Raw genomic sequence first — 13,867 nt, forward strand, 5'->3', positions numbered from 1 at the left:
GGCATTGACGAGAGACGAGTATTTAGACGAGCACAAGTACCTAGCTTTCTTATACTTGATTCCAAATTTAAGTAAGCTCAGATATATTTAGCTTTCTAGAATCTCAATCACGGCCTCATTCAGAGTCAGAGTCAGAAAATGACGAGGAATAGTCAGTGTAAGACGAGTAGCTATCAGAATAGCGGGAAGGAGTTCGAGTAGAGCAAGACTCTATTGACATAGGTCCATTCTCTGCCCAAATTTGCTGCCCTTGCAAGCCGATTTCCAACAAGACGTCCTGTCCAACATAACCAAGAAGATATTGTGATATTTCATGCCCCCTCGTTCTCCAAGGTGCCGGATGATATGTTAGTCTTGGAGGCGGACTTATTGAAAGAATATTTGCATCTGCAAGGACTTCTTCAATCAAGTATCGTATTAATTGCATAGCATCACCTGAGTCAGAAGCAAGAGCGGCTGCCAGGGCGCTGCCGTATCTGCCGTGTTTCAGTGGCATATTCACGTCTGCCCCATGGTCAATCAAATACTTGCAAATTCTTGTGTAACCTCCACGTGCTGCTGCGGCCAGGGCATTACCGTATTTGCCAAACCTTAGCGACATGTTGACGTTTGCTTCATGTTGAATCAAGTACTGGCATATGCCTTTGTTACCTTGACGTACCGCCGCTGCAAGGGCGCTGCCATACCTCCCACACTCAAGAGCAGCATTAACATCTGCCCCATGGTCAACCAAGAGTTTGCAGATATCGCCACTAGTCCCTCGGGTTGCTGCCGCCGCCAAGGCACTGCCATACCTGCCACATTTCAGAAGGGCATTCGCATCAGCTCCATGGTCGAGCAGCAACTGACAAAAGTCTTTGTGGCCTCCACGTGCTGCTGCCGCCAGGGCGCTGCCATAGCTTCCGGTCTCACTTAGGAGCATCGCGTCTGCGCCATTTTTGAGTAGGAGCTTCCCAGTCACGATGTATCCTTTACGCGCCGCCTTTTCCAAGGCGTAGGCATACCTGCATAGTGATCCGCATGGACAGTTAGGATCGGCATTGGCACCTAACAGAATTTCACTCATACCGTAGCTTATACTAGCGCATAGAGCGGAAGGGCCATTTCGAGGAAGATTTGGATCTGCTCCTTGGCTGATGAGAAATCTCACTATGTCGTTATGTCCTCCACCCACTGCATTGGTTAATGCACTAGAGTCGTTTGGATAGGTATCGAGCTGCCTGTTCACATCTGATCCGAGTTCTATGAGTTTCTCACAGATATTCAGATGACAATGATATGCGGCGATTGAAAGCAAATCCATTTTTCTCTCATTGGTAGACAATATGTCTATACCAGATACCCAGTAGTCTCCCAGGAGATGATAAAAGCCCAAGCCACAGATGCCGAAGGCGGGGTTTTCAATTGGGTAAAATAAATCAAGATGGCCATTGGTCTTTGAGTTCATATATTTGACCCAAGATCGGTATTTTTGGTTACTCTGTTGAAGAGGCTTGTCGATTCCCAGAAATCGTCTCAGCAGCTTTGATACCTCGGCTTCATGTAGTTCCAGCTTCTCAAGTTTTGAAATATGCTTGAACCAGTTGCTCAACACGTATTTTCTTATATTTCCCCCATGGTTGTGATGTTTATGAGACTGATTTTTGCGAGAATCGTCGGATAGTTCATCATCGTGCTCACTGGTCACTTCTGATATCCATTTGGTAGTATCATCACTCAGAAGATATATCAGACAGGATTTAGCAACGAATGAATGCGCTCGTTCAAAATTCCATTGATGTACTTCTTCAAAATACTCAATTACCGAAGCATGGGGGAACTTCCACTCACCCCGCTTTGAATCCTTGACAATCAGATTGCTGCAGATGTCCAAAAGCGTTTCCTCAGCAATCCTGGGATCTATACTGAGTGTTTTCCCATCACTGCCCTCAGAAAGCCGAACAGCATCCGAGAATTTCATCGGTTGTTAGATACCTCTTGGCGCACATTACCTATTTTACGGCGCGCTCTAAAATCTCTCGGTTGCCATCTTTTTCCACCCTCTGAAAGATTTCTTCATAGGAAGCGTTCAAATTTTTGGGAAGCTTTCCAAGTCGTTCTTTAAGCTTGTTTGCTAGGCTGAGCTTGGATAGTTGGTCCATCTGTAGATCAGCCCATCTGAACCTGCTTCAGTTAGTTGTGTACGATCATGCACGGATACAACCTGAGCAACTCACATCCCCTCACTTTTCTCGCACACTGTCCTTCTGATTTCGTTTTCAAGATCCCTGGGGACGGAAGTCCATTTCCAAGTCCTTTTAATTTTTTCAATCCGGGACTCGACAAACGTTTCTATATCTTCCTCATTATCATGGGCGTCAACCTCTAGAGTAACATCGGATGGGAGTTGCTTCGCAATATCTTGCTCTTTCCGGCTTGAAATAAAAAGCTTGACGGAATTCTTGGCAAGCATAGTAAGCTCAGCTAATATCTCAATGAGCTCTCCTCTTGTGTCTGGATTGCATTCGTCTAAACCATCAAGGACAAGTATTGTCTTGGGGTAAAGGTTGACCGACTCAAATAATTGCTCTTTGCAAACTTTTATGCCCAGCTTAACCCCTTGTTTCCTGCTCTCTTGGTAGAGCCCAATGAGTTTCTTTTGCATGAGGTTCGGATAACAAGGGACCATAGAGAGCTGTCGCACATAGCTGCGGAGTACTGAGATAGGCTCCCTCAGATCGGCAGAGCCACGTTCGCAGTAGAAGTAAGCAAACCCTTGATTATTCTTGCGATTGGGAGCATGAGATATTGCATCATCAACACGAAACTGGTCAATGACAGTGGACGCGAGAAACGATTTTCCCATGCCCACTGATAAAATCAGAACACACAACATAGAAACATTCCTTTCTCTGTGTTTACTCACCGGTACCTTGAAGCCATAAAATACTTGATCCATCGGCCTGCTCCCATTCTTTAAACTTCGAGTTCTCTAATAGCCACATTCCCGTCCATGGAGTTCGCATTTCGACTTTTTTCTGGTGTTGTTCCCCGAACTTGACATCACTAAAGTAGTCGAGAGCTTCGAGCATTTGTTGAGATTCCATCTTATCAAAAAGATGACGCATTTTGTCATCTATCTGATCAATAGAGGTGTGAATTTCTAATAGTAATTCGGTGTGTCTCGCATCTGCATTAGCACTGCGTGCCATTTCACAGCACTCAGCCGCCCAAACCAGGTCTGTTTCGCGTTGAATCAACTCTGCCATCAGAAATTCAGCGCCATCAGGATTCGAAATCCATTCAAGGATTTGACGATACTTGTTTTTCAAATGTCGGGCAGCATACGCAAGCAGGTCCAACGATTTAGCATATGTTGTTATAAGTCCGTCTTCCAAATCCTGCAATAACTCGGGAGTAGTATTGTCTTTCGTGAACACGACTTCATATAGCTTTCCACGCCTAAGTATGCTAAGGATCTTGGCAGTAGATGCTAATATAGCAGTAGTTTCCCCAATCCCTGTGACCGGAAGCTGAATTCCGTCAGCCCTGCGTTTACCAACGCCGAAAAATGAGCATCTGTGAACACATACTTGCAGAAGAACTTTTATGGCCGACCACATCATACCAGATGGAGCTGGGACCAGCTGAGTCGCAATATCGCCAATCATTGTAAGGCATTGAATAGTAGGGGCTACATAGTCCCTGGGAGCAATCTCCTTTTGCCCTACGGTTATCCGGAGAGAGCTTTCTTGATACTTCTTTTCCAATGCTTTGAGAACTTCGACGATTTCTTCTACCCACGATTCGTCGCGTTTGTTGATGCCTTGTAATTTGGTCAATTCTGGTAAGCTCTCAAGCCATTTTCTAGTTTCGGGAGCAGCAGCGTCGTAGGCTTTCAACCATATATTAGATCTTTCAATGGCATCTGTTCCTTTATCATTTACCAAACCACTCTCGCGAACATTCGTGACAGAGGAAATCGGCGTTGGAGGATCGAGTGTCGTCTTAATAGCGAGTTCTGTAGCTGGCGAAACCGTAGACGAGTTGGGGGGGGATTAGATTTCTGTTGCCAGTTGATTCCGCCCTTATATCATTTCCTGATGACTGCCAATGGAGAAGACCTTTGAGTTTGGCTGGAGCACGGGATCTAAAGCTGGTTGAAGAACGCGCGTCGTTCGGTTGCTTGGTGTGTTTAGAACCCATGGCGCTGCTGTCGCATTGTCAAGGCGCAAGGATTGGCGCAGGCTGATATGACGGACGAATATTCAATCCCAATATGTAAGCGGCTGAAAATACCCTGTGTAGATGCCATGGATGCCCAACAATTTGTTGGGCCTCACCGAGATCATTATACACAGGTACCTATACAAATACGATCACCTGACAGACTGTATTAGGTTGGAAGGTACATATTTTCTGCCCTATCAAATCCAGCTATCGAGGCTTGGTAAGAACCCCCGCACACCACAGGAGGGTATACACGCTCGAATATCCATCAATCGAACGATGTATCTCTGAAACCAGCTAGGATTGCTCCAAGTATGCTGTCAACTTGATCATTGTGAAAACTTACTGCTTACAATTAGAAACTATGTAATGCAACATACATATGTATAATCGGAATATTCCCGATGTCGATGACCGCCGGTACAGAAAATATACTAATAATCAAGACAAAGATGACGACAGCAGAACAATATGCATCGCCTTTAACAGTCATAAACACACTATTTGCCAATCTGGAGCTAGTTTATAAGTATAATATAATGAGTGGATTTGAAATGTGGCGATAAAGAGCCTATTCTGTACAGCATACATGCATATTAATGTAGCTGTTTCATCTCATAACCGTTTCATCTCAGCTGCTACTTCATTCTCAAATAACTCTATGCAAAAAGCAACAGAAAGCAACGATAGTCGTAAAAACTAGTAGAAAGTACCTATTTATATGGAAGAAAACTTGCGTACCACTAACGTAGTAGAAGCAGGTAGGTATTTAGGATTGGTATGCGATGATACAGTGGCTATACCTGCGGCTAATCCAGGGTCAAGTGATATGAAACCCCCCCAACGCTCAAATTCGTATCAGTCAGGAAATATTACGAGTTTGACTGTGTAATATAACCGTCGTCATAACTGTCGCTGTCTTTTTAGAATGGATAGTGGCGATCTTTTTGTGCTGGCTGAGCATTCTTCATGCGGTGACGGTTCGGCGGCATTTTGTACTGATTGCATGTGTCTTGTGTAAGGGCTCAGGACCCATCACCGGTGTCTTCACAGTTATGCTCTTACTTACCCACGTATCATCATAATGCTGGCGCAGGACGTTGCGGTCAACAATAGAGGGCCATGCATCCATGGTACATGCAATTGCAATGCTAATGTGCCATCGTAGGGCGCAAAGGCACAGATCTGCTGCGTGGTGGCTCAGCGGCACAACGCCATTCCCCGCTGACCATCTGTGTTGCCATCCTTCCCGCAGCCGACGCGGGTCAAGCTCGACAATTAATTGTGTTTAAAGTCTTCAGGATTCTGGTAACGGTGACAGTACTACTAAGGAACAAATTACAGGCAGCTTGCAGAGTTAGAGCAGCAGCGGGATTATTGCATCACGAGCCCATTACAGCACGTCGACGAACCGCGATAAAGTAAGAGAGTAGGCAAAGTCGGGTGCGATCTCCATGACTGGCAGAGCCAGGATGTTTAGAAATAGTAGACTTCTTGTATAGGGTTAGAATCTTCGTAAGGAAAATATGAACTAGATTTAAAAGAAATGAAAATATATATATACCTAGATAGGTATCAATATCCCGTATATCCAGCTACATAACTTCTCATCGTACGTTCTGAGGAGGGTTTTTGTATGACCTGCGCATTTATGCCGTATAGGGCTCATTTTGACAGCAAGTTTCCAACAAAGGCGCTAAGGCGGGTTGGTGGAGTGGTCTAACACGTGCGACTCAAGATAATATCTTGATCCTTCAAAAGGATTTCGCATCTCGCGAGAGGCGTGGGTTCGAATCCCACACCCGTCAGTCTTTCTTTTTTGCTAATTTTTGCATCACCATCTATTTGCATGTAAGCTGTATTTGCGAAGTTGAAGGCCTGGTTCCCGCCTCTTCAATCCTTTCGCGTTATAATCGTCCCTCTCTTTGTCGGGTTTGTATGAGGTAGGCCTGCGGGTGGTGTGCTTGTAAGCAACATGTTCCCAAGGCCTTGGGGAACATTAAATTCTCCATCGCTAGTTCAACATATGAGTTATCATCTTGTTGTATCCTCGTAATATTTCAAATCACTTGCAAACAGAGAGTTGACGACAACTATTCTGACTTATAAAAAATGGGACTCTCATCAATGAGAAGAAGGCAACAGGGTATGGGACTGAGGAGATTGGAGCGTCTCCTGCGTGGTACGTTTGGAAACTGATTGCATTGGTAGTGACTGTTTTAAATGTAAATGCAAGGCGTATTATAACCTGTAATATAGCATCCTCCTAGTTTTTGGAGAAAGTTGAGAGACAGAAACTGAAGTGAGATAGAAGGCACGTTTAATACGTGATAAATGTCACGAATATTTTGTTAAAGAAAATTATTCACACGCAAAATATTTATTATAAGCACATTGGGTATTCCTCAATGCTCACGCAGTCGTTATATGGCAAAATCGCTATAAATCACCTGTTACCTTCACCCGGCGGCTCTCAGCGAATTTGTAAAGCATATTCCAGCTCTTACACTCATGTACAGTGCACCAGCCATCAATATCTAGCTTGGATTCTCCATTTTCGTCGACCACGACCTTCTCTAGAGTTGTATCCCCCGTACACATTATAGCCTGACGGAGATATTCGAAGCAGTGATTTAGATGGTGGTCATCAAAAAGTTTTGTCCGAAAGGCGGTCCTAATTGCCACCTTTTTATTGTTGTGATTAAGTAAATATTCTTCTATGAGTAAGCTGGCTGGCGACTTACTAGGCAGCGTATTTGGTGAAACATTGATATACCGTATCCTTCTCGCACAATTCCATCATCGTCATCGCCTTCCAAAGGAAGCCCACCAGAAAGACCATATTTTTCTGGTTCTGGAATGACAATGAACCCGCCTCCTCCTACGCCAAATGAAATGGTTAATAAATTTTTGTGCAAAGAATAAAGAAGGGCTGAAATGAGACGGAGATTATGTGTTTGCCAAGAAATAACATACGAGGTTGAAGCGCATCCCAGAGTGTCAGATTGTCTGATTCCGAAGCCAAAGAGTCTGGAAATATATCGCTATATGTCTGAATTGGTGTGAAGAGAACTTGCTCCCTTGGAACTGCGCTTCAATCAACAATAGCTAAGCATGTTGAAGAACTCAACTCACTGTTACCAAAGACAGCATCAGTTCTCAGTGTCCAACATTTCTCAGTGGTACTAAAAGCTTTGAATAGAAAACCAACTATGAAACATAGAACTGTGATGATGTAGACAATGCCTAATACATAGGACCGCTGCTCCCATTGAGCGGATGCGTTATCGAAATCAGCCTCTGACGATGCAATGTGTTGATATTTTGGGGCCGAATTATTGTTGTTCAATCGAAACCAACGCGACCGATGCATAATGCTTTGGAAAGGTGAATTACGATTTGGAACCTGACCATTGGAAAAACGGAACGAGAAGCGGCGAGATAAGGAATATGCATTCGTCTATAGGACGGTGTAGGACTGCTGGTTAGAACATTTCACGAGTGGCTACGTGGGGCGGCGCAAGGAACGGACGCAGATCCACCATCCTAATAGCGATTGTAACTCTTCGTTGGTGACCAAGTTACGATTTGGGGGCGGTAGGATATGTATCATTGGGGCATAAAAATAAAGCAGAGTGTCGGTAGTACAACCAGATGGATCGAGATGGATGATTGTAATCTGGAGTGGTGGGGAGGCGGTCGGCTCATCGGCTTGTGAGCTGGCACAAGGATTGAGGATCACATTCACTTCCTTAGCAAGCTTTGCGCGGACTGATGGTGAACTTTTGATTCAGAGTGGGGTCTCTGGTCACCGCTGAGGAGGCTGGATATGCGTAGGACCATCAAATCCACTCTGTTGGTCGTCGCCCAAATTCGCTCTCAGTACCAACGGCTGGAAACGGGCATGTTCACGGAATACGCGGCACATCTCCGAATTAGGATTTCGCTACTCAACTACTATGTACTCTCCACTAACTTGCAAACCGAGCTGCAAATAGGCGCAGCGGGAGGAAATGCGTGTAGCGACCTGGGACGGTGCAAAGTCGTGAGAGGGAACTGAATCGATGGTTAGCAATAGCCAATTCCCGTAATCTGTACCTCTGGGCTGAGCTTCTGGTAAACGGCAGGATCTCAATCAGAGGATAAAAGGCGTAGTTCCCCTTGAATCTGGCTCTCATCTTTGACCAGACACTAAGAATTTTCCCAGTTGCACTCTTCTTCTATCTTTCCTACGCTTCTGCTCACCCATCTGCAACCATGTTATTCACCAATATCATCGCCAGTGCTCTTTTCATTGGAAGCAGTCTTGCTGCTCCCCATTCGCTCAATAGCATTGAGGTAATATTCAAATCAGAATAAATCAGAAATGAATACACAACTAACTGAATTGGCAAAGCCCGTTCAAATGTCTCCGCGAGAGTACTGGGCCTTCGCTATTAAACTCCGCGATGGCTCTGTAAAGGAGAAGCGCGCACCTGAAGCTGACATTGCCGCTCGTGAGTACTGGGCTTTTGCAATTAAGCTCCGCGATGGCGTCACTGCCAAACGTGCTATTCTAGAATCACAATGCGAGCAGGCAGAGGAGGGAATTTATTGCACCTACACAAGTGCAGATATCGAGGCATACGGCAGGGACTCTAAGCTACAGGAGGGCTGCGTCACTACCGATACGGGAGTCTCATGTTTCTATCCTGGAGCAACTCCTGAAGATGCTGTAGGTTTATCTTTGCTTGTCAAGACATTGTAATCATCTACTAACTCGTAAGAAGTGAAACGTAGGCATCATGCTGAGGATATAGGGGACTCCAAAAGCTGTCAGTTGGCGCAGCTAGAATCGGGATGAGAGATGGACTTCTTTGGGAGAAAGCGCTGCACATTCATGTATTTGCCTGCCATTAAGTAAATGCCTAACTGGATAGACAATTTGTTGTCAATCACAATTACGTACAGGTAGTTAGCAGATCAAATTAAAGAGGAGAGGGATCAACCTTTAAGCTTCAGCACAATTGCATTCTTTCGAGGTTCAAAGACGAAACCATGGATACATATTAACGCCACCTGCCACCAGAGTTTGTTTCCGCATCTATTTTTAGATTTTCCGCTATAATTGTGTTCTCAATTCTGGTGATTGGAATAAAGCTACTGCGTGTTGGTTCAAAAAATGTCACTATTCAAAAGGTCTATCCGTGCTACCCAATGTGATAGCTCCTATTAAGCTAGTTCCACGTTTCAGAACTCGCAGACGCCATAAAATTAGCCGTATATGTTACATCGCGCTATCGACATAGAAGGCAGGCTAGCAATAGGTGTAGGATTGATCCCTTTCCCCGCACCCAACAGACCCAGTCAACCCGCCGAGTACATCTAACAACATTGTCGTTGTAGGTTAAAAAGCACAAAGAGGTCTCAAATATGCGGTTCGCTCTTGGCACGCCAACCTATCACTCTAAGGCTTGCACACTCCCTCCTACCGCTTATCACCTTTGACATACAGCTTGGCATACACGGCACTACGCACAATTATAATTTAAATCATGCAGTTTGGAGGCGTGCTAGTTTTTGGATGCTCAGATGAGTTAGCGAACTCGTAAGATTCTACACAAATCTTCTTTTCCGCCTTTCAAGCTAATGATTATAGTGGTTTGAAAGCCGACGAAAGAGCAATCGCAGCACAGGAAGTCCCCGTGGCAACAGTCTCCACTGGATTAGCTATACGAAACGAAGAACGCCCTGTGGAAATTATTGCAACAGCGTCCGAATCTCTTATCAAGGAGGTTGATGATGCAATTAGCAACATGGATTGTAAAGTGGTCAAGATTGGTTAGCAGCAATGACCTCTACAAACGACAAAACGGCGAGAACCTAATATCCATGATTATAGGGGCCTTATTTTCTGAAGAGTCTATCGGAATTGTATCCAGAAGCTTACAACAAAGGGCACAATTACTGCAAGTTTTGGATGTTGAGCCATTCTTCAAAACAGGCCCTGCTCCAAAGCAAGAAGTGATTACAGCGCTCAGGAAAGAAATACTTCCATCAATAAAAATCCTTTCCGCAACAGTTCCAGAAGTCAAAGCACTGCTAGATGAGGCCGGTATCGCTATCGACTATCCAAAAAGTATACAGGATGTACAGTCAATGGCAAACACCTTAAGAAGCTTAGGACCTGAGTACGTTATTATAAAGAGAGAGATCTTCGAAGAGAGTGATGGAATGACGACACTGCATTTTGTTCTGTGCGGCGGCGAAGAGCCCCTAACATTGACTTCTCGTTTTGAGAACCCAAAACGACTGTTTGGAGCAAGTTATTCTATCCCTCGTAAGTAATCAGAGCTGACCTGCTATGTCTCGAACAATATAAGTTAATCAGATTATAGCGGCAATTGCAGCACACTTGGCTAAAGGATACTGTGTTCCGGAAGCAGTGTCTGCAAGCTTTAAGTTTGTCGAGGAGATGCTCAAGGGAGGGCAATATTTTATCTGACAAGTTTTTTAATTTTTAATTTTGACACTTCGATAGAATTGTTTGGCTTGATATTCTTGTTCGTTTGTCAAGTATTTCTATATATCCACTGTGAAATAATTCATGTCCACAACTATTTTCAGAGTACTTTTCATACGCCTTTGACTTCTATCTTCTAAGAGAGGAGTCACAAAGTCACCATCAAATCTGCCACGCTCTACGTCACTGTTCCTGATTTGAGTAAATACAAATTCTTCATCTCAAGAAGTAGATAGAATGCAGAAACAGGCGCTGCGCTGAGCTGTGATAGCAATCTCGGAGACCTTCAGCTGTTCCAATTCTCTGCCAATGGAGGGACCGGACTTGATGCTGTGTGCAGCAGCAAAAAAGGCAATCCATCCTGGTATCTTACTGTGAAGACTATGGACAGAGGAGAGGCTTCGTTAATGCCAACGAATCTATTGGTTGTTATTGACTACGCACTCGCGGCTTGGAGAAGAGAATTGAGAGGAGCGAATTTGGGACAGAATGATGACATTTTTCGTTACCTTAAAAAATAGGGAAGCTTGCTTCTCACAGCAACACTCTTCACAATAACCGCTTCATTCCTACGCATAAAAAGACGACGTACGCATCCAAGTCCTTCGAATATTGCAAAACAGCAGCGAAACCATTGATTAAGATGTAATTGCCATGCTTAGATAACGCAAGATTAATCATTTTCATACGGCTCATCTAACATTTGCTTCAGCAATGACGATGAGGGATATAGCGACCCCTGCTAACGAGAACGTATTCAGCCAACGTTTCATGACTAAATATAATGCTACTACAATTACGAACCCCCATATGAGATCTGTATGAGAATTTTGGTGCTTCCTTTCTGGGGAGGCGGGGGGAGGGGTTAAGAGTTCAGAGACAGCCTGGTAACACCAATATCACCTTGTTTCTAGGGAGATTGTGTGACAGCTGTAACCACCCATCACAGCATGCCAAGGCAGCATTCCGATAGCCACGTCATGCTATCTAAGAGTACGGGGGTTTCCCTCCCTTTGACTAGTTATAAATTTGCCTACTGCATATAGCTACAAATCATATCGTGTTTCAACTTCATCGCCATCATGTTCAATATCCTTGTCGCTGGTATTATTGTTTTGATAGTTCTCATCTATCGTCAATACTCTCGAAAGAAGGATGCCTTGTTGAATCTTCCTCCGGGGCCAAAGCCTCTGCCCATCCTTGGTAATATCTTGGACCTTCCACCATCTGGGACTCCTGAGTTCCAGCATTGGCTAAAGTTCAAGGATCTCTATGGCCCAATCAGTTCCATAACAGTATTGGGCCAAACCATGGTCTTTCTCCACGATAAACAAGCAGCCTATGATATTCTGGGTAAAATGTCGTTAAAGACCTCCAGTCGCCCAAAGTCGGTTTTCGCATTCGAGCTGTGCGGCTTTCAGAATTTCACGTCAGGTAGACAATACGATGCGACCTTCCGGCTGCATCGAAAATTCATGCACCAACAGGCCGGCACAAAACTAGTTGCTGCACGGTTCAATGGTATTCAAGATGTAGAGTCGCGGCGCCTTTTGAAACGAATCCTAGGCAGTCCCAAGAGCCTCGTCAAGCATTTTGGAACGTGAGTTTGCACTTGGATCATTAACAGTTGAATAAGAATACAGCTAAGTAGATGTCCGATCGACAGCGAGGCGGCTGCTATTATCCTAAAAATCGTATATGGTTATTCCATCGACCCACACGTGAGCGATCCTTTGGCGGAATTGATCGAGAATATGATGGACAACTTTTCACAAGCTATGGTCCCATCACCAAGACTCGTTGACCTGATACCGGCTCTAAAGCATCTACCCGATGGGTTTCCAGGTACTGAGTTCAAAGAGACTGCCCGGCAATGGAACAAGGTCAACCACGACACGGTGAATATTCCTTACTCGTTCGTTGAGAGGCAAATGGCAAACGGCACTCATCGTCCATCATTCGTATCTGGTCTTATTGAGCGATACAGCAGTGAGAAATCGATAAATGGAAAAATAGACCGCAACAATGAGGATGCTATCAAGTGGGCAGCGGGGATCATGTACGGGGGAGGTGCGGACACGACTGTGTCAGCCCTGAGCGCCTTTACATTAGCCATTGTCCTATTTCCGGAAGTCCAGAAGAAGGCGCAAGAGGAAATCGACAACTTGATCGGCATGCATCCAAATAGACTTCCGCAATTCGATGATCAAGAACAACTGCCCTATACCTCGGCTGTTGCCAAGGAAGTTATACGATGGTACTCCGTTGTACCAATCAGCACGCCTCATTTGGCCGACGAGGAGATTACCTATGGCGGTTACCGGATTCCAAAAGGGTCATACCTGCTCCCCTCAATATGGTGGTTCAATCATGATCCGCAAACATACCCAGACCCATTCAGTTTCTCCCCGGAGAGGTTCCTCGAGCCACGGAATGAGCCTGATCCGAATGAGGTTTTCGGTTGGGGTCGCAGAATATGCCCTGGCCGGTACATTTCCGATGACAATCTCTTCATAACCATTGTGCGATTGTTGGCTACTTTCAACATCAGCAAGGCGGTAGATGAACAGGGGAGGCAGATGGAACCTAACGTGGAATATACGCCAGGGTTAATTTCCCGTCCGGTCAGCTTTCCTTTTAGTATTACTGTGAGGAGCAGTGAGCATGCAGAACTCATTGATTCAGTCGAAATGGACCACCCTTGGGAGAAAAGCGACGCTGAATTTCTTGAATTAGAGGACAACCTGACGACTCACGAATGAGCACATGAATCATGTGCTGCAACCTCTCTCAGGCATAACATTGATAACAGAGGAAAGAGAGCAAATTTGACCTACCTATTAGCCTAGCATAGTCGTAGATGCTCAAAATACTAATAGTTGATCCAACTATTCTTGATTCAACATCTCCTCCATGTTTGGTTAGGGCGGGTGTTCGTCTAGCACATACCTGTAGTTAAGAGCCATAGATACATGTATTAACGGGGGGCTATTACAGGCACCGTTAGCTAATCTCTACTAGTGTTGAGTCACGAAGGACCAGCCACGGCTCACTATGTAATCTCCTTAACCCCGGCATATCCCTGTCGAAGAGACCTCCAGTTTTGACACCACGTCCGGGTCATTATTGCCTACTAAATCTTAAATGTCTATTCTT

The 13,867-nt window shown here is 44.9% G+C and overlaps 5 protein-coding genes across 5 annotated transcripts; 3 read left to right on the top strand and 2 right to left on the bottom strand.

Moving 5' to 3' along the window:
• Nucleotides 1-115: 115 nt before the first annotated feature.
• TRIVIDRAFT_220230 (uncharacterized protein) lies at nucleotides 116-1,960 on the bottom strand (the record flags this gene model as incomplete). Its single annotated transcript, XM_014103516.1, has 1 exon — nucleotides 116-1,960. One exon carries the CDS (start codon nucleotides 1,958-1,960, stop codon nucleotides 116-118), a length of 1,845 nt encoding a protein of 614 aa, XP_013958991.1.
• A 31-nt stretch (nucleotides 1,961-1,991) lies between these two features.
• On the bottom strand, nucleotides 1,992-5,341 carry TRIVIDRAFT_220231 (uncharacterized protein; the record flags this gene model as incomplete). Its single annotated transcript, XM_014103517.1, has 5 exons — nucleotides 1,992-2,163; nucleotides 2,217-2,850; nucleotides 2,906-3,512; nucleotides 3,573-3,986; nucleotides 5,279-5,341. 5 exons carry the CDS (start codon nucleotides 5,339-5,341, stop codon nucleotides 1,992-1,994), a joined length of 1,890 nt encoding a protein of 629 aa, XP_013958992.1.
• Nucleotides 5,342-8,466: 3,125 nt separating this feature from the next.
• On the top strand, nucleotides 8,467-9,000 carry TRIVIDRAFT_220232 (uncharacterized protein; the record flags this gene model as incomplete). The annotated part of the gene is made up of 3 exons (XM_014103518.1): nucleotides 8,467-8,547; nucleotides 8,606-8,923; nucleotides 8,989-9,000. 3 exons carry the CDS (start codon nucleotides 8,467-8,469, stop codon nucleotides 8,998-9,000), a joined length of 411 nt encoding a protein of 136 aa, XP_013958993.1.
• A 743-nt stretch (nucleotides 9,001-9,743) lies between these two features.
• Nucleotides 9,744-10,693, top strand: TRIVIDRAFT_220233 (uncharacterized protein; the record flags this gene model as incomplete). Its single annotated transcript, XM_014103519.1, has 4 exons — nucleotides 9,744-9,796; nucleotides 9,848-10,029; nucleotides 10,091-10,528; nucleotides 10,587-10,693. 4 exons carry the CDS (start codon nucleotides 9,744-9,746, stop codon nucleotides 10,691-10,693), a joined length of 780 nt encoding a protein of 259 aa, XP_013958994.1.
• Nucleotides 10,694-11,793: 1,100 nt separating this feature from the next.
• On the top strand, nucleotides 11,794-13,473 carry TRIVIDRAFT_190045 (uncharacterized protein; the record flags this gene model as incomplete). The annotated part of the gene is made up of 3 exons (XM_014103520.1): nucleotides 11,794-11,832; nucleotides 11,866-12,311; nucleotides 12,378-13,473. The coding sequence occupies 3 exons, from the start codon at nucleotides 11,794-11,796 to the stop codon at nucleotides 13,471-13,473; spliced, it is 1,581 nt and encodes a 526-aa protein (XP_013958995.1).
• Nucleotides 13,474-13,867: the final 394 nt, after the last annotated feature.

Source organism: Trichoderma virens (assembly GCF_000170995.1).
Source record: "Trichoderma virens Gv29-8 chromosome Unknown TRIVIscaffold_4, whole genome shotgun sequence".
Taxonomy (NCBI): Eukaryota; Fungi; Ascomycota; class Sordariomycetes; order Hypocreales; family Hypocreaceae; genus Trichoderma; species Trichoderma virens.